Source organism: Paroedura picta, chromosome 17, assembly GCF_049243985.1.
Source record: "Paroedura picta isolate Pp20150507F chromosome 17, Ppicta_v3.0, whole genome shotgun sequence".
In the NCBI taxonomy this organism is placed as follows: domain Eukaryota; kingdom Metazoa; phylum Chordata; class Lepidosauria; order Squamata; family Gekkonidae; genus Paroedura; species Paroedura picta.
Window position 1 is genome coordinate 11,408,684 of NC_135385.1, and position 19,108 is coordinate 11,427,791.

The 19,108-nt window shown below is 50.2% G+C and overlaps 1 protein-coding gene across 3 annotated transcripts in view; it reads left to right on the forward strand.

The window, feature by feature from the left end:
- The window catches only part of USP42 (ubiquitin specific peptidase 42), a 34,271-nt gene continuing 15,163 nt past the window's right edge, over window positions 1-19,108 (forward strand). Inside the window, exons 1-10 of one of the 3 annotated variants that reach the window (XM_077316385.1) lie at window positions 2-157; window positions 1,048-1,169; window positions 10,673-10,919; window positions 12,266-12,466; window positions 14,209-14,319; window positions 15,120-15,222; window positions 15,350-15,417; window positions 15,535-15,605; window positions 16,791-16,873; window positions 18,516-18,627. In XM_077316385.1, the coding sequence (XP_077172500.1) occupies window positions 10,682-10,919; window positions 12,266-12,466; window positions 14,209-14,319; window positions 15,120-15,222; window positions 15,350-15,417; window positions 15,535-15,605; window positions 16,791-16,873; window positions 18,516-18,627 (987 nt within the window). In that variant the 5' untranslated portion in view covers window positions 2-157; window positions 1,048-1,169; window positions 10,673-10,681. Of the gene's footprint in view, window positions 158-1,047; window positions 1,170-10,672; window positions 10,920-12,265; window positions 12,467-14,208; window positions 14,320-15,119; window positions 15,223-15,349; window positions 15,418-15,534; window positions 15,606-16,790; window positions 16,874-18,515; window positions 18,628-19,108 lie in introns of all 3 variants that reach the window. The other 2 variants (XR_013227192.1, XM_077316384.1) reach the window with 2 other exon arrangements.

The following is a 19,108-nucleotide window of genomic DNA, read 5'->3' on the forward strand; positions in this document are numbered from 1 at the left end:
TGTGACCCGGAGGCGCGCGGGCCGCGGAGGCCCGGATGCAGGCGGCTGGGCGGAGCGGGGGACGTCATTGTTCCCCGACACGGGCAAGCCGGAGCTGGAGGAGGCGGAGGCGGAGCGGCCGGGCGGAGGCGGAGGGCAGCCGGCAGCGCCGAGCCAGGTAGGGCGGGCGGAGGGAGCCTGGCCGGCAGGCTGGCCGGGAGACAGGCAGGCTCGGAGGGGGCGGAGGACAGGCCTTCCCCGGGCGCCTGACGCCAAACGGGGAGCCCGCCGCCCTCCTCCTCCCTCCCTCCCTTCCTCCCTTCCTTCCCGCCTCCTCCCGCTAGGCCCATGCTGGGCCCCGCCCCTCTCCTGGCAGGCCTTCACCCCTCCCTCCCCCCACTCAAGGAGGGGAGGGCTTCTAAGGGGGAGGCCTGGGCGAATGGGGGGCACCCGCCCCCCTGCAAGGGAAGGAGGGGGTCGCAAGCCCTGCTTGATCTGGAAGAGGGGGGGGGTCTGTCTGCTTTTCAGGAAAGGAAAGGGGGGTGTTGGGTTTTATGGGTCTCCCCCCCCCCCAAGGAAGAAGAAAGGAGCAGGGGGGGTCTTGTTTAATTGGGGTCTGTGTTCCTTCTCTCCATAGGAGCAGGAAAGGGATGGAGGCCTTGCTTAGTGTGGGGGCCTAGTGCTTCTCCCCCCACCCCACCAGAAGACAGTAGGGGGTCTCAAGGCTTGTTTAATTGTGAAGGGGAGTCTGCTTCATTGCTCTCAGAAAATAAGGGTGGGTGGCTAGAGGCCTTGCTTAATGCCTCATCCACTGTGGCTTCTCTCTCCCCCCCCCCCCCCGCCCTCCCCAGGAAACAGAAGGAGGCTTGGGGGGTTCAGGTTAAGTTGGATCTGTTTTCCCTTCCTCCAAAGGTAAAGGTGGAGTTGCAGGCCTTGTTTGGTCTCTGCTCCCAAGAAAAGGAGGGGGTTGGAGACCTTGTTTAGCTGAGGGCTCTGCTTCCACACACACACTCCTAAGAAGAAGAGGGGGCAGATTGGAGGCCTACTTTCATTTCTACCCAAACACAGGGACACACCTACCTCCATCATTTAGGTGGCTTGCCCCGTTGATTCTAGAGCATGCTGGAACAAAAAACGTGGATGTTTCTAGGTCCCGCCCACAGATATGGAGCCTGCCTAGCAGAAACAGGGTAATGCCAGAGTTAAACCTTTAAGATCCCTTTAAAAATCCCGTGAGACATGTGCTGTTTTATGTGAAGAAATTGTCTTCTTATATTCTAAAATATATGCTGGGGTTAAAAATTTGTCAGATTTGAAGGGTTCGTTAAATTTGCCGGCATCTGGTGACCTGGGGAACAGTCCACAACTGTTTATGCAGAAATAAAATGTGTGTTTGTAGGCTGCCACGAGATTCATGTGTGTAATATATGTGGGGACACACACCTGTAAATGTAGGCGTGTTTACAAATATGGGTCTCTGCACGTGGAGATGTTCATAACATGTAAAGGCTGCCTTTCCAGACACCTTTTTAAGGGAGGTCATGATGAAAATAGTATAACAAAATCACACACTCAGTATTCTTTCATCCAGCAATGGAGGGGGGTGTTTTCCGTGTCCTGTTGGTCCGTTTGTTGTCCGCTGTGTGAGGCAGAATGCTAGGTTGGATAGACCACTGGTCTGATCTGGGAGGGCACCTCTCATGTGTACACACAGATTCCGAAATGTGAGTATAGGGGTGTTTGTGCATTCATATAGTAGCATGCTGGTTTGTGTACGTCTGATCCATCTGCATGCAAATAGAGATGCATGTGTGGAGGTGTTTTTGCATACGCAAACTCATTCTCGTGTATATTCTTTGTCTGATGTGGTTGTTATATGAGTTGTGTGGGGATATATGTGCAATATGAACTACTTTTGTCAGCGCAATATAAAGAAATATTCTCGCCCCTGTTTTCCCCCTTCCTGTACTATTTGAAAACTTCTGGACTGTACCCCACTCCACTGGGGGGGATTCCCCTCCTTTTGGGGGGGGGACGGGAAGTAATTCCAGAGGGCCCAGCCGTGCTAGTTCGTTGGCATAAAAAGAAAAGCAAGAATCTTGTGGCACCTTAAAGATCTTGTAGTCTACACGAAGAACCCACTTCTTCAGATGCTATAGGTGGGCGCCAGAGCTCATGCTGGGGGGGGGGGGGGGAATATCAACATTTGAGATAGAATCATAGAGCTGGAAGGGGCTATACAGGCCATCTTTCCCAACCCCTTGCTCAGTGCAGGATCTGTCTTAATTTGGCCACAAGCTTCCTGTTAACTTTGCCCATAATATCAGTATCTAGGGAATACCTGGACAGCCTGTTTCATATGGACGGATGTATCTTTCTCCTATTTGTTAGGCTGATAAGGATTACCTTGCTCTCCTGTTCTTTGTTCGATTACCACGCGTTAGGCATACATATTCTTGTCTCTTCCTGTCACACACACAAACACACACCCCGCAGTGTGGGCTGCCACTTATATGATCTCTCCTTGCATTTGAATCTCCATCATTTTTAAGGTTCGTTTTTTACTTTGGCTTCTCTTCCCCTTTTCCCTTTTCCCTTCCCCTTCCCTTGTGTGTTGGGTTTTTGTTGGGGAGGGGGGGGAAATTCTCATGCAATTCTCTTATAGTGTTACTTCCCTTGCTTGGTTGCTATGGACACTGCTTCTCAAACGAGTGACTCCTTTACAGACTCTCCTCTCCGCCCCCCCCCCTCTCCCCCGTGTCTGAGAATCAAGGGTTGATCTGACTGGGATAGGAGTTGACACTGGAGCTCTTGTAGTTTCCCTGCTGCTTCTAGGCCTGTGCCGTGGCGTGTGCTCATTGGCCTTTTCACCTTCCAACTTCCCTGATCAAAAAAGGTGTTTCTGCAGTACGACTTGTCAGGTTTCATGATAGTTCTTGGCTCATGAGACGCTGACAACAGGGGCGGAATGATTCTGAATGAGAACTGAGCGGCAACACAATACTCAGCAAGGTACGAGATTTCGGGAAAGCCGTATCAATATGCATCCCCACAATTCCAATTGGCCCCGCAGACTTGCTAACAAACTTGTTTCAAAGACTTAAACTCTTTGATGGATCTTGAGGAGCAAAATATATATAAGCTCATAGTAAGGAGACTGGAGGACAATGAATAGCAAACCTTATTGTCATTTATATCAGGGGAGGTCAACCTGTGGTCCTCCAGATGTCCATGGACTACAATTCCCATGAGCCCCTGCCAGCAAACGCTGGCAGGGGCTTATGGAAATTGTAGTCCATGGACATCTGGAGGACCACAGGTTGAGTACCCCTGATTTACATCATCTTTCTCTCCCCATGTACGGAATATTATGCCATTATATAAAGTTATCCCCCCCTACCTTACCATTATTGAAGCTTACCGCGACAAGAAAGCTTTCATGCTTACTGGGCTGAACTCTTTCCCTTCTAACATTCTCTTAGAGACGTTTAACCGCATTCATTTAGTGGAGAGATTATGTTTTCATGGTTGTGTGGTCCCCGATCTTCTTCCTCGTATTATTTGGTTTTGCCCCAAGTTCTCTTTATACCGCTATGTCATGATCTGACATTCTGTCCTGCTTTCAATTCCATTTTGACGAAACGGTAATAGTCAATAAGTTACTTGACTCCAAGGATACTGCTCAAATCTCCCGTACTGCAGCAATTTTAGGCAATTAGACACTCAGAATTAATTCCTTGTTTTGAACGAAACTGAGTAACCTTGCTTGATTTTTAATTTTATTAATTTTATTACTTTGTGTTTCCTCACTTGTGTTGCTCATTATGCCAATAAAAGCTTCTGTAATATTGCTTTTCAGGAGGGAAGGCAGACCTCAGACTTTTATTAGGTGTTCTGTATGCTGCCACGCCCCCAAGCCCTAAGGCCCTTTTGTAGGCTGTAGTGAGTGCGAAAGTAGACTTTGGTATCCTTTAGCAGAAAGGCTCCTTGGAAAGTATACAATTGCAAACACAAGTGAGACACTCTTTGAGAATCTGCAGAGGTACCTTTGACAGTTAAAAGGGCTTGTTTTGGAAGAGGGTGGGATGTATGTTTAACACGACCACTTTAACTTTGTTGGAATAGACCAGCCTTTCTCAACTATTTTACCCCTGAGAAGCCCCTGAAACACTCTCCAGGCTTCAAGAAACCCCAGAAGTGGTACAGTTATGCAGGATATGGTTGGGAAGCAGAGCTGCGGACACGCCCACCTTGGAGGTCCCTCCCCTTCTTACTCCCTCCAGGCCCATCATTGGCCATTTTGCGGAGGAGGGAGGTCAACATGACCATACATGGTCATATCACGTGATAAATGTTTAACAATTTTTGAAAATTATTTACCAAAAAAAAATTAACTCTCCCCTATTTAGGAAACCCTTCCAGGACCATCCGACTGAATCTGACCTACCTAAGGGTTCCGTTAAAGTTACTGTTTCTGTTGAAATATTCTAGTTGATATGTTATAGGTTATGATTGCTATATTTGTTATGATCTGTGTAATTACCCCATGACGTTTTATGTAAGCCGTTCAGAGCCGTATGGAAAGGCGGTATAAAAAGAGACAGTGAGAAGGAAGCCAACCCCAGGGACCGTCATGAAGCTTTAATGAAATGCTTAAGGCCAGCAGTTATGGAGGACAGGACTAGGAGGAGAAGATTCATATTGATACGCCATTCCTGAAATCTTGCACCTATTTGAGTGTTGTGTTGCTGCTCAGTTCTCATTCAGAATCGGTCAAGGACAGAAGGGGTGGGATTCTCTACGGCAGGGGTAGTCAAACTGCGGCCCTCCAGATGTCCATGGACTACAATTCCCATGAGCCCCTCCCAGCTGGTAGTCCATGGACATCTGGAGGGCCGCAGTTTGACTACCCCTGCTCTACGGCAAGGCTGAATTTATGCAGATTGAAAACCTGTTGGAGGTTAGTCATTCCCATTATCAAATTTCTGGTCCCTAAAATACGATTGGATGGGAGAGGGTTGATATTTGGCTTAGCCGTAAGAAGCATTCTGGTGAGCTGAGGCCTCCGAATGTGCTAAAAGGGTGCAGATTGGACAGTTGTTTGTTGCTCGACGGGCCTAAACCTAAAGGTCGGACTTGGGCCATTTATCAGGCCGCCTGCAAGGGGATTCCTAAAGGATTCCATTCTCTTACACGGCTCTGGAGCCCGTCCCTCCGTTAACAGCAAAGTGTGGTGCATCGTAATTGGCTGAAGTGGCAATTCCTTGAAGGCATTGGTAGACAGACTGTGTTTTCTGCACATGGTCGGCTCTGTTTCCGTGTTCTGACGTTGCAGGGCTTGTATGGAGACTAGAAAGCCAGAGCAGGTTTTTATTCATGACTGGGCCACCGTTACTTGTTGAGACTCAGAAGTGCCCGTTTGTTATCGACAGCAACGATGCCAAAAACCCCAGGCAGCGGCTCATGGGCAGGCCATCTGCTTAGCACGCTTAAGATCCCAGGCTCACCCCTGGCACCTCCAGTATATAAAAAACAAACAAACGGAGGTGATGTGAAAGCCAGGAGACCCTGGAGAACCATCCCTGGTATCAGGAGACAAGGCCTCTCTTGAGAGACCCCGTAGGAGGCAGCCTCAGGTGACTTTTAAGCCAGACCTTTGTCATATTGGGATTTGCGCAAAGTGTCATTTCTTTATGGCAGGGGTGGCCAAACTGTGGCTCTCCAGAAGCCCATGGACTACAATTCCCATGAGGCCATCTGGAGGGCATCTGGAGAGAGCCACAGTTTGGCCACTCCTGCTTTAACGAAGATGACCCTCCAGGGGATCTCACATGATGCTGCCTTATACTGACCCACAAAGGTCAGCATTTACTACTAAGACTGCCAGTGGCTCTCCAGGGTCTCAGGTAGTCATGACCTTTCACATCATCTACCACCTGGTTCTTTTTCAGCTGGAGATTGAACCTAGGGCGTTCTACATGCTAAGCAGCCGCACTACCAAATCGACCGCAGCTCTTTCCCAAGGGCATTAGATTCATTCTGAATGATAAGAGATTCAGGGTGGGGGGCAACCATGTTGTTCCAAAACAATAGAACAGAGCTTGCGTGCGCACAATCGTTACTCAAAATTAACCTTTGTTGGCCTTCAAGGCACCACTGGACTCAAACTTTGTTCTCTGAATGGCAAAATCCGCTCTGGTTCGGCCTCACTTGGAATATTTCTTCACTTTTCCTCTGGTTTCCCGTGATTCCTCGGTGTGTTTCGCAGGTGGAGTCAAAGCGCTCTTGACTTATTTAGGAACGAAAAACAAGAAACAGATCCCCCCTTTGGCCCCACCCTGACTTGACACCTTTATTTCATGACGGCTGTTTTTAGAAGGTGAAGGGGTCACCCCAGTCATCTAGCTCAACCCCCTACTGGTGCATAAACTAGGACCGGAATAGATTCAAGTGGGTCGCCGTGTTGGTCTGAAGTAGCACAACAAAAATTGAGTCCAATAGCACCTTTGAGACCGACAAAGATTTATTCAAGGCGGGAGCTTTCGAGTGCATGCGCAGAGTGCATGGTGGTAGGGCTAGGATAGGCTTCCGGTCGATGTCTAAAAACCTCCAAGTGGGCTTCTGTTACTGCAGTGGTCCCCAACCTGCGGGCCGCGGCCCGGCGCCGGGCCGCAAAGGCCATGGCGCCGGGCCGCGGCTCCCTCTCCCCGCCCCCCCCCACCCCCGCAGTAAAAAACTTCCCAGGCCGCAAGCTTGCGGCTCGGGAAGCTACTTACTGCGGGAGGGCGGGGAGGAGGAATCAGGGCCGGGCCGCGCCCGTGCAGGCCGCGCCGGCGCGGCCCGATCCACGGGCGCGGCCCGCGGGTGCGGCCGACGGGCGCGGCCGGGCGCGGCCCGATCTGCGGGCGCGGCCGGCGGGCGCGGCCGGGCGCGGCCCGATCTGCGGGCGCGGCCGCGGGCGCGGCACGAAGCGTGGGCGTGGCCCGCGCGGGCGCGGTCCCTGCGGGCGCGGCCCAATGCCCTGCCGGTCCCCAGCCTAAAAAAGGTTGGGGACCACTGTGTTACTGGACGTGCAGCAGGCCCTCCTGGAAGATGCACCTTGGCATCTTGCTCTTGCGATATAGGTTATCCGGAGTCCGAATCCATGTGGTCCCCTTCTTGTCCCTCAGAAACAAATCTCAGAATCTTGCATCGGAATCTCCGCCTAGCAGACCTTGTTAATCGACTCCGTTGTAAAATGCCTGTGCCTCTCCACCCTCGCCTCCCCCCCCCCTTTGCAAGTTGTACTTTCCCCCCTGGTTAATCAGAGAGCGGATTATGTTAAAGAAGAGCTCTGCTTTTTGTTTGGAACAAAGAACAGCCAGGCACATGCAGGAAATGAGTAAAACCTTGGGCATGTTTGAGTGCCGGCATGGAGATGCCTTTCCCCAGGACGGTTTTTTGTCACGTCATTGGGCGACGCTGGTAATTTGAGCCGTGTAATGCTGCAAAGGAAACCTTATTTAATAAGCGCTCCTGAGGAAGCGTGGCAGTGAAAGCTGTTCAATTTGCTCGATATCGCCTCGTAATAGTGAAGTGTCTCCGGCATTCCTCTGAATTGCCTCTCGGTGAAGGTTCTTTTGTGCTGGAGGTTTTTTAGACCTTGGCGGATCTGAACTCCAGGAGGCCTTCTGGCCGCGAAGAGCCATCTCGGAAGGGGCTTGGAGCAGCCTGGGATATCATTGGCTCAAAGCCGTTGAAGTGTTTGGGTCTCATAATCTCTCCAACGCACCCCACTGATTAGGAATCTTGCTCCCTGCTGGATTTTCCCTTGATCTGTTTCCAACCCCGGTCTCCTCAGTGATCTTGGAGAGTCACAAAGAAAGGGCCGCCTGCATACATGTAATGCTGCCTACAGTCTGTCCCTTCCATCTGTACTCCCCCTGGAGCAAGGAGCAGTCGCCCTATTCCAGGGGTAGTCAAACTGCGGCCCTCCAGATGTCCATGAACTACAATTCCCAGGAGCCCCCTGCCAGCATTCGCTGACAGGGGCTTCTGGGAATTGTAGTCCATGGACATCTGGAGGGCCGCAGTTTGACTACCCCTGCCCTATTCCCTCAGGCAGTGCCAGCGTGCACAGCCTCCGCTGACCCCCCCTTAGCTGTTCTTTGCTTGATGCTTGCGTTTTTGGGTGACGGTCCTGCTTCCAACTTGATAAATGACCTGTGGAAACCAGGAAAACAAAAAGTCCAGACTTTCCCATAGAACTGAACCCTAAGGATCTCACTTCCTAGAATCATAGGATTGGAAGGGGTCTTCCAGGCCATCTAGTCCAACCCCCTGCTCAGTGCAGAATCAGGCTGAAGCATCTAGGAGAAGGATCTGTCCAACCACTGCTTGGAGGCCGTCCATGAGGAACGCATTCGTAGGCAGCGCATTCCTCTGCTGTGAACATTTTTTCCTGATATCTAGCCAGTAATGTTCTACCAGCAGTTTAAACCCATTGCTGTGGATCATATCTTCTGCTGCCAATAGGAATGGCTCCCAGCCCTCCTCTAAGTGGCAACCTTTCAGTACTTAAGGAGAGCCACTCTGTCTTTCTCAATGACCCTGAAACATTCTTCAGGTTTCAAGAAATCCCAGAGGTGGCACGATAGTGCGGCATCGCTGTGTACATGCCCATCTGGGACCCATCCCCTTCCCTCCCCCTCCAAGCCCATCGTTGGCCATTTTGGGAGGGGCAGGGTCGACATGACCAATAAAATGTGTAACAAATTTACCTCTTACCGTTTGGGAAACCCCAGGGTTTCCCTGGTTGAGAGAGCCTGACCTAAAGCATTCTGATCAGGGACCTTTATAATTTAACCTCATACATAAATGGTAAGATCTAAATGGAGTGGTCCCTTTTTGGAATCTGGTGCTGGAGCAAAGGTTTTAGCAGAGGGTGACCCAGGTGGCTTCAGGTTCTCGGTCCCGTCCCCCTCTCCAGCAGCCTGAAATAAATGTTGTGGGAGTAAAAGGGGTTGGATGTTGTCGTTCAAACTTACCACGTTTATAGGTTAGGGTTGAGGAACTCAGAATCTGACCTTGTGATCCTGGGGGATAGAATCACCTATTGGTGGGAAGCATACCTGGGTTTTTCCTGGAGGACGGGTGACAAAAACAGGAGTGAAATGAACAGGATTGCCAAGGGGGTGCCTCATTAGAGTGTCAGATAAAACACAGAAACAAAGTAGTAATCTTTTTGAAGATGGTTGGCTTGGAGAAAGATGACTTGCCTCCTGGGTCAGCAGTCCAGCTGGGCAATCAGGCAGTAGAAGATGACACGGCGGGGGGGACGGGACACACAGAATGGATGTCATTAAGAACGTTTCCTCACCCAACTTGTACCCATGGTGTTTGTAGTAGTAGTGTTCTGGCTACAAAGATCTATAAAAGATCCTATAATATAAATAAATATAATAGTGCTTACCTTCTAAAGCCCAATATAGGATGGGGGAGACTTGTCTTGGCAGTTGCATGTGCGAAAAGGATCTAGGAGTCTTAGTAGACCAGACATTGACTTTGAGTCAGCAGTGTGACTCGGTGGCTAAAAAGGCAAATGGGATTTGGGGCTGTATCAAACGGAGTATCGTGTCCAGATCACAGGAGGTGATGGTACCGCTTTACTCTGCTCTGGTTCGGCCTCACTTGGAGTCCTGTGTTCAGTTTTGGACACCCCAGTAGAAGAGGGATGTAGACAAACTGGAGCTTGTCCAGAGGAGGGCAACAAAGATGGTGAGGGGTTTGGAGACCAAGACGTATGAGGAAAGGTTGGGGGAGCTTGGTCTGTTTAGCCTGGAGAGGAGACGACTGAGAGGGGATCTGAGAACCATCTTCAAGTATTTTAAAGGGTGCCATATGGAGGATGGAGCAGAGTTGTTCTCTCTTGCCCCAGAGGGATAGACCAGAACGAAGTATTTAAAAGGCTGCCATGTAGAGGATGGAGCAGAGTTCTCTCTTGCCATGGGGGGATGGACCAGATCTAATGGGATGAAATTAATTCAAAAGAAATTCCATCTAAACATCTGGAAGAAGTTCCTGACAGTTGGAGCTCAGTCAGACAGGCTACCTCGGGAGGTAATGGACATTTTTAAGCAGAGGCTGGAGATCCATCTGACGGAGAGGCTGATTCTGTGAAGGTTCAAGGGGGTGGCAGGTGACAGTAGATGAGCGATTGGGATGTGAGTGTCCTGCATGGTGCAGGGGATTGGACTAGATGACCCAGGAGGTCCCTTCCCTGTTCCCGTTCTTCTCTAGGCTTCTTTTAGGCGAGAAGCCTTTGTCTCTGGCCGTCGTAGAAAAACTCTTGGAGGTTGTCCCCAAAGCTCTTTTCAGACCATCAGAAAGTGCCTGCGTAGGTTTACACTTGATGTTCAAGGCGAAAGGGCAGGTGCTGTTACTTCAGTAGAAGACCTAGTTGGACAAGGGCCTTTCAGTTTCCCAGAGGCTGCTCTACGTGAGGGTTGTCGGAAGCGATGCTCTGGTTGCGTCGCTGGAATGTGAGAGAAGCATGGCTGCATTGTTTGACAGACACACTTGTTGTTTTTTGGGGGGGGTGAGTTTACTTTGCAGGACAAGAATCCCTGTCTTATCTTCTTCGCTTGGGGGACTGAATTGACCTTGTTTTGCCCTCCAGTCAAAAAGATGCTGTTGTTTTTTTCTCCTCTTGTAGAGATGAACAATGACCATAGTTGACAAAACCTCTGAGTCCTCCAACGCTTCTGGCTGTCAAAAGCAGCCCGGCAACTCCCTGGCGCCGGCTTGTGGAGAGATGGACTCAAGCTCTGCAGGATGGAGCGCGGTGTCTTCCCTGGAAGCTCCGAAACGCAAGATCTCCTTGGGACCAGTGCCGGGAGCCGCCGTTTATTCCAATTCATCCGTTCCAGATAAATCCAAGCCCTCCGCCCAGAGGGACCAGGGTAAGTGAGCTCACGCCAAACGTTCTAGGATACTTCTCCTGGGAAGGTTCTGTCCTGGGTTTTCTTCTGCTTATGAGCATTTATCTGCTCCTCTTTTAAAGCGCCAAAGAATCAATGAGGACCTTGGCGGTGCTGACTTTTGATGACCCCCTTAGGATTTTCAAGGCAAGAAGAAGAAGAGTTGGTTCTTATCTGCCGCTTTTCTCTACCCAAAGGAGTCTCCAAGAGGCTTACATTCGCCTTTCCTTCCCCAAATGCAGGCAGCTGGGTGACCTTGGGCTCACCACAGCACTGATAATGCGGTTCTGACTGAACAGGAATCTCAGGGCTCTCTCAGCCTCCCTCACAGGGTGTCTGTTGTGGGGAGAGGAAAGGGAAGGCGAATGGAAGCCACTCTGAGACTCCTTCAGGTAGAGCAAAGCGGCATATAAGAACCAACTCTTCTTCTTCTTCAGTAATCTCAGGGCTCTCTCAGCCTCACCCACCTCACAGGGTGTCTGTTGTGGGGAGAGGAAAGGGAAGGCGAATGTAAGCCACTTTGAGACTCTTTCAGGGAGAGAACAGCAGCATCTAAGAACCAACTCTTCTTCTTCTTGCCTTGAAAATCCTAAGGGAGTCATCAAAAGTGAGCACCGCCAAGGTCCTCATTGATTCTTTGGCGTTTTAAAAGAGGAACAGATAAATGCTCCAATCAGCTAAGGATCCCTGGCCCTAAAGAAGTCTCGACCAGGGCCAGAGCATTCTCTGTTCTGGCCCCCCACCTGGTGGAACGAGCTCCCAGAGGAGATCAGGGCCCTGACGGAGCTTAAACAGTTCCGCAGGGCCTGCAAAATGGAGCTCCTCCACCAGGCATTTGGCCGAGACCAGACGTAATCAACAGCGACCAAAGGGCCCCTGCTCCCCCCCCCACCCCCCCTCAGAATCCCATCAATAAGCCCTGGACCTGTTGTATTACTATATTGTTTTACTGTTATATTGTGCTGTTATTTGGTTACAATTATTAGTTATCAGTTATACATGTTTTATAGACTGTTTTATGTATTGTTCTCTGTTATGATGTAAACCGCCCTGAGCCTCCGGGGAGGGCGGTATAAAAGTATGATAGATAGATAGATAGATAGATAGATAGATAGATAGATAGATAGATAGATAGATAGATAGATAGATAGATAGATAGATAGATAGATAGATAGATAGATAAGATTTATAGATAAGATTTATAGATTATTTTATAGACACACTTCTAACAGTTGGGGCCTAAGAGCTGACCGGGAAGCTACTCAGTCCCTGCCCCCCCCCTCCCCCTGTATTGATGTTCTTTTCTTCCCTACCCATGTCTTGGGCAGCTCTCGGCGATGGCATCGCTCCGCCGCAGAAGATCCTCTTTCCTGCCGAGAAGGTCTGCCTGAAGTGGCAGAAAACGCACAAGGTCGGAGCTGGTCTCCAAAACCTGGGCAACACCTGCTTCGTCAATTCAGCTCTGCAGTGCCTGACCTACACGCCTCCGCTCGCCAATTATATGCTCTCCCTGGAGCACTCCAAAAACTGTGAGTCCCTCCTTGCATCTGCGCGGCGTTCGCCATTCCAAAGAGAGGCTGAAGCGTTTCTCTGTTGGCTCCTCCGGGGGTTTTGAAATCAACTGGCGGGGGGGGGGGATGGAGACGTATTTAGGGAGCTGTAAGTTTGCTCTCGAAAGGGAAGCTGCCATAGCGCAGTGATGGGGTTTTGCCTTGGCATAGACAGAATATATACCCTGTGCCTCGGAGTCCAGAACCAGGTGCCAGTTCCAAGTTCCCAACCGGACTTGAGATTCTTGGACAGCTTCTCCTCCTCCTGCTCTTTCCTAACACATCAGGGCCCCTGCCTGGTGGAATGAGCTCCCGGAGGAGCTACGGGCCCTGCGGGAGCTTTCCATGTTCCGCAGGGCCTGGAAAACGGAGCTCTTCCACCAGGTCTAGGGTTGAGAGCATAGCACTCCCTCCTCCTGTTCCTGTATTAGTTTCCCTTTTGAGAGGTTAGCGGGGTGCAGCCCACCGTGGCCTTTAAATGTTTTTAGGAGTCTGTTGTATAGGGAGAGTGTCCGATATGGTTTTTAAGGGGGCTTTAAGGGGTTTTTAATACGGACAAACTGTAACCCGCCACGAGCCAGTCATGAGAGTGGCGGGGAATAAGCCCAGATAATAAATAAATAAACCACTTTTGGGAGTACTTGGGGGAGGGTCTGCTGCTGAAAGGGGGAAAGAGCACACACACTCACCCCAGGGATACGCAAGCACTGGGATTGACCAAAAGTAGCTGTTTGGCTCTCAGCCAGGACGTTTCTGACTTGGGGAAAGTGCAGTTGCGATTCAGAAACCCCCAGCCTTGTATACACTTCGCAAAAACTCTTAGGCCAGGGGTAGTCAAACTGCGGCCCTCCAGATGTCCATGGACTACAATTCCCAGGAGCCCCCTGCCAGCATCCGCTGGCAGGGGGCTCCTGGGAATTGTAGTCCATGGACATCTGGAGGGCCGCAGTTTGACTACCCCTGCCTTAGGCAAACACAAAGAAGGCCGGAGAGTTTTCTTTTGTGTCCTCTGAGAACTTCGCCCGCATGCTTCAAAGCAGCTGCATGGGGCAGGAGGACTGACGTAATGTTTGTTTAGGGTTTTATTTTGTGCCTACTCATAGAAACATCTGTGAATACAAGTAACACCGCAACGCATTTGTTCACCCCACTCTTATCAAGGACATCGTGTGTACGAAATGAAATCATCCTGTGCCTTTCTCCCGTTACCGAAATCGTGCCGTTTCGTTACGGGGCTTTCCCCCCGGCTGAGATGAGATTTTAAGAGGGCTTTTAAAAGTTTTTAAAAAAACTGGTCGCTTTTTAAAGTATTGTTGTCAGCCCTGTTTTCGAACCTGCTCATAGGGACCGCTCTTTCTCATGAAATTGGTTCCCTTATTCTCTTTGCCCGTCCCCCAGCTGTATTGTTTTTTTAATCAAGTATTAATTAGGTGATCCCATACTCATTCTGTTTTTGGATTAATGGGAGTCCTCTGTGCTTCATGCTGCCTCTAAGAGGCAAGAAGAGATGAGTTCTTTTTGGCTGAGCAGGACTAGAATGACCAGTCGCCATTAAGGGCTTGCAGACTTTATGCCCCAAAACATAGATTTCAGTGCGGGCGAGCAGAAGAGGGGAAAGAAGCAGCGGCAAACGACAGATTTTGTTGTTCTTTTGGTTGGCTTGCAACGTCTGTTCCTCCTTTGCCCAAGGACTTACGGTTTGGCACGTTCGTCCCTTTCAGGTCACGAGCAAGGATTCTGCATGATGTGCATCATGCAGTCTCACATCAACCTAGCCCTCTCGAACTCCGGCAACACTATCAAACCGACGTCTGTCATCAACGACCTCCGCAGTAAGCCAAGATAATAAATCTCAGTTTGGGGGAAGGGGGGGGGGCAGCTCCCTGTGGGAGCTTCCGGTGTTCCACAGGGCCTGCAAAATGGAGCTCTTCCAACAGGTCTATGGTTGAGGCCAGGGACAGCGAGGAAGATTGGTTCCCCCCCCCCCCCGGTGTTAGGCCATTTGTTATTTTTTATCCTGGCCCCTCTTTCCACCCCTTACTAGAGGCTGGCTGGGGGGTAGTGAGACCGAGGAATTACCACCGTGTTGTCCCAGTTTGTTCTTTGATTTTGTCGTCCAAAAATCAAAGCTCAAACTGGAACAACATGGTGGTAAATTTTAATAGTATTACTACTGTTTTCTCTCTTTTTAAATTGTTTCGGTTTCTAATTAAGTGTATTTGAATTTTGGTCTGAATGACTATAAATAAATATTGATTGATTTTTGTCACCCTGTTTTAATGGGGGGTTTATTGGGGGTTATATTTGACACTTTGTAACCCGCTATGAGCTGGTCTTGGGAGTGGCAGAAAATAAATAAGTATTATAATAGAATCATAGAATCCTAGAGTTGGAAGGGGCCACACAGGCCATCTAGTCCAACCCCCTGCTCAACTCAGGATCAGCCCTAAGCATCCTAAAGCATCCTAATAATAATAGTTTAATATCCTAATAATAATAATTAATGCAGCCGCTTAAAGCCAGCTCTTCATAGCCACTTATGTGCAGGCTGGCTTTCGTGGTTCGACTTCTCCGCTGCTGCTTCACGCAGCTTGACCACAGTAGGCTAAAAGCCACCTCCTTTGCTTCCCAGGAATAGCAAAGCATTTCCGTTTCGGGAGTCAGGAAGATGCACATGAATTCCTCCGCTACACGGTGGATGCTATGCAGAAAGCGTGTCTCAACGGGAGCAACAAGTGAGTCGTTGGCAGAACACCTGCTGTTGTTATTTTTTTTTGCTTTTTATCTTTGGATCCGTTTTCCCTGCACCCTGAAGGCCTTTGGCGCTGCCGTAACCCACCTGTCTCTGTAACCTCCTTCCAGGTTGGATCGATACTCACAAGCCACCACTCTCATTTATCAAATATTTGGAGGATATCTGAGATCTAGAGGTACGGTTTTTTCCCAAGCGGCTTCCCTTTTAGAACGGGCTTGGGGCACGGCCCCTGGGAACGTCAGTTCTCGCTGCTTTTTGTGCTCTGCTTGAACGCCTTCTGTTTTCGTTTCAGTGAAGTGCATGAACTGCAAAGCAGTTTCGGATACTTTTGATCCCTACTTGGACATCCCACTGGAGATAAAGGTATGAGAACTTGTGCATGACGGGCGTGGGGGTATCAGATCACTGGGAGGAGGGGGAAACAGAATTAGAGGGACTCTTCCTTTGAGTTCCAAACCTAGTTGTGGAAATTAATTATCCGTCCGGTGATGCAGCCTCACCTTGGGACTGCGCAGGTGCAGGCCAGCCATGGAAAGCTTTCTCCAGGTAAACTCCTATAGGGGGCGCTACGGCCCGATACGGTGCGCATGCGTGTGGCTCCCCGCCAGAACGCCCATGTGATCCAAGGTGGAGTGCCCCACTCCCTCAGTTCCTTTTTTTGCCACCGTGAAGAGCAGTCGCATCTTCAACAGCTCTCGTTTTTCCCACGGCCTCAAGGGCTGTCTTTAAAAAATGTTCCCGTTGTGGGGTTAAAATCCCCCGCACGGATGAACACGACCACTGGCTCCTTATTCTGGGTGAGGCACGTGCCAAATTTGCCAGAGGTTTGCCTGAAGGCCAGGTCAGATCATTCTTCCAGCCCGGAAGCGGCGCTTTGGGAGAAGGCCCTCCGAAACCGGCCTAGGAACCCACACCCGCCACTGGGCTCCCCAGACTCCGTAGCACATCTGGAGGGTTTGTTGCCAAGGCAGCGTTCATCCTGACACAGAGATACAATCTGGTGGGGGCTCGCTAATTCGATGAATCGCCTGATGCTAGACAGGCAGGGGGCCCAATATTAATGCTAGAGGTTCGGCCCTGGGTTCAACCAAAAGCCCGTTGGAAGTGCTCCATTTTGCAGGCCCTCCGGAACTTGGGAAGCTCCCTGAAGGTCCAAGTCTCTGCCTTCAAACTCACAAATTCACAAACAATTCTCTTAACTTACCCAGCCATCATTTGTCATTCCCTACCCGTTGACTATGGTGGTCCCGTCTGGTCAGTAAGCATGGGAAAGCAGTGGGAAGATGCCTGAGAGGGGTGGAGGGAGGCCCATTTTGCAGCATCGCTTTGGCCTCAACCAAAGGCCTGGTGGAAGAGCGCCATCTTACAGGCCCTGTGGGACTGTGACAGCTCCCTCAGAGCCCTGGCCTCAGCCGGCAGCTCGTTCCACCTGGCCAGAGCCAGACCAAGGAGGCCTGCCTCCGATCGAGGCCAGCCTGATGCGTTAGTCTATTAAGTCTTGTGAAGCTCACCGCCGTTTGTTTCTCCCTGCTTCTCTTTTCCCTTTAGACCGCTCAAAGTGTTAACAAAGCGCTGGAACTGTTTGTCAAGCCAGAGCAACTGGATGATGAAAACTCATATAAATGTAGCAAGTAAGAAGGAAGCAAGTTCTCTCTTTGACCGCTCTGATCTTGACCGCCTCTGTCTTGCAAAGCTTTCAAAAGAATTTGGCTTGCATTTGGCCCATGACCGCCAGGCAAAATAGCGTGCGAGGGTACCCCCGTCGTAAGCCGGCTAAGGCCTTCCAGCCCTTTGAATTATGCCCAGAAATATGCAAATGGAAGCCAAATGTTTTTTGAAAAGGCAAGTTACACCACTCCTCCCCTGAGAACTGTGGGATGTTGAGAGGGAGAGGATATTCTGGGGTGCCTAGTTCTTCATGTGTTCCTTCTAGACCAGTGGTTCTCAACCCGGGGGTCGGGACCCCTTTCACAGGGGTCGTGGCAGGGCGAGCAGCTTGGCCAGGGAGGGCGCTGCCACTTCTGCTGCTCCTCCTGCAGGCGCCTGCGCTCAACCGCCAGCCACTCCAGCAGTGCCTCCACGGCAGCGCAGTCTCCCGCCAGGCGCTCCAGGTGGTGGCACAGCTTGGCAGGACAAGAGGCAGAACTGAACTGCGGAACCCCGGGGGGGGGAAATTATATACAATCCTGAACCATGGCTCTTCACGCCATTGGTCAGTTTCGGTTTAATTTCTGCAAAAGAACCCTTGCATAGTTTTATGGTTGGGGGGAAGTGTATTAAAGGGTCGCGGCATTAGGAAGGTTGAGAGCCACTGGTCTAGACCCTTCTGTCTCAAAAGGATATATTAAATTTATTTATTTTTTATTTATATTGGGACTTATACCCCACCCCTCCCAGCAGGTTGACTTGGGGCGGCTTCCATTGTTTTGGAATCACATCAATCACTCTACGGGACAAATTCATCTATAAATGACATGAAAATGAAGCAGTAAAGCGTAAAACCATTAAAACTTTGCCCACCTATGTCCGCTGGAGAGCCCTCCACTGTTCTAGCACCAACAGGTTGATGGTACCTGGCCTGAGGGAAGTCCGCCTGGCCTCAACCAGGGCCAGGGCCTTTTCAGTCCTGGCCCCCAATTGGCTGGAAAATCTCAGGGCCCTGATGGAGCCGTCTTGAGTTCTGCAGGGCCTGTAGGACGGGGCTCTTCCGCCAGACGTTCGGTTGAGGCCAGGCCAACGGCTCGAGTCATCTTGGGCCCCTCCTCGAAACCTCACAATCTGGAAATTTCAAATCTACTTCCTTCCATGTCCAGAGAAGAAAACCTGTCTAATTGGGGTTTGGTTTTGATGCTGTTGGTGGTTGCTCTTGGATTCATGTTTTATTTAACCGTGTTGATGTGAGTTGATACTAGTTACTGGTTTTTAAGGTTGCTTTATGTCGTCACTGCGTTTTAAAATGTTGTAAGCCGCCATGAGCCAGCGTTTAACCGGGAAATTGGAAGAAATAAATACTAAAACAAATGAAAAATAAAATTGAACATCCCGGCTGATTCGCTGTCAGACATTACTGCCTTCTATTTTCGGTTTGGGGGTTGTGGGGGGGGGGAACTCCATAAAGGAAGCCCATTGATGTTTTGGTTGCAGCCGGTGACTTTGTGAAAGTCCAAGATTTCTGCACTGGCAGCTTGTCATTTGAGCTTCAGGAAATCCGATGAGTGTACAGGAAAAAGGGGCTTGGAAGCTGACCCCTGTACCCTCCGCTTTCCTTTCTAGGTGTAAGAAGATGGTTCCTGCTTCAAAAAGACTGACAATCCATCGGGCTTCAAACGTTCTCACCCTGTCCCTGAAACGGTTTGCAAATTTCAACGGTGGGAAAATCGGCAAGGTAACGGGCTTGGAGTGCTGCAAGTTATAACTATGTTAGATTTCACAGCACCAGAGAGGCACGTGAAGTACGTAGACCTATCCTGGGGTTAGAAGAAGAGTTGGTTTTTATATGCCGCTTTTCTCTACCCGAAGGAGTCTCAAAGCGGCTTCCAGTCACCTTCCCTTTCCTCTCCCCACAACAGACATCCTGTGAGGTGGGTGAGGCTGAGAGAGCCCTGATATCACTGAAGAAGAAGAAGAGTTGGTTCTTATATGCCACTTTTCCCTACCCAAAGGAGGCTCAAAGTGGCTTACAGTCGCCTTCCCTTCCCTCTCCCCACAATAGACACCCTGTGAGGGAGGGGAGGCTGGGAGAGCCCTGAGATTACTGAAGAAGAAGAGTTGGTTCTTATATGCCACTTTTCCCTACCCAAAGGAGGCTCAAAGTGGCTTACAGTCGCCTTCCCATTCCTCTCCCCACAACAGACACCCTGTGGGAT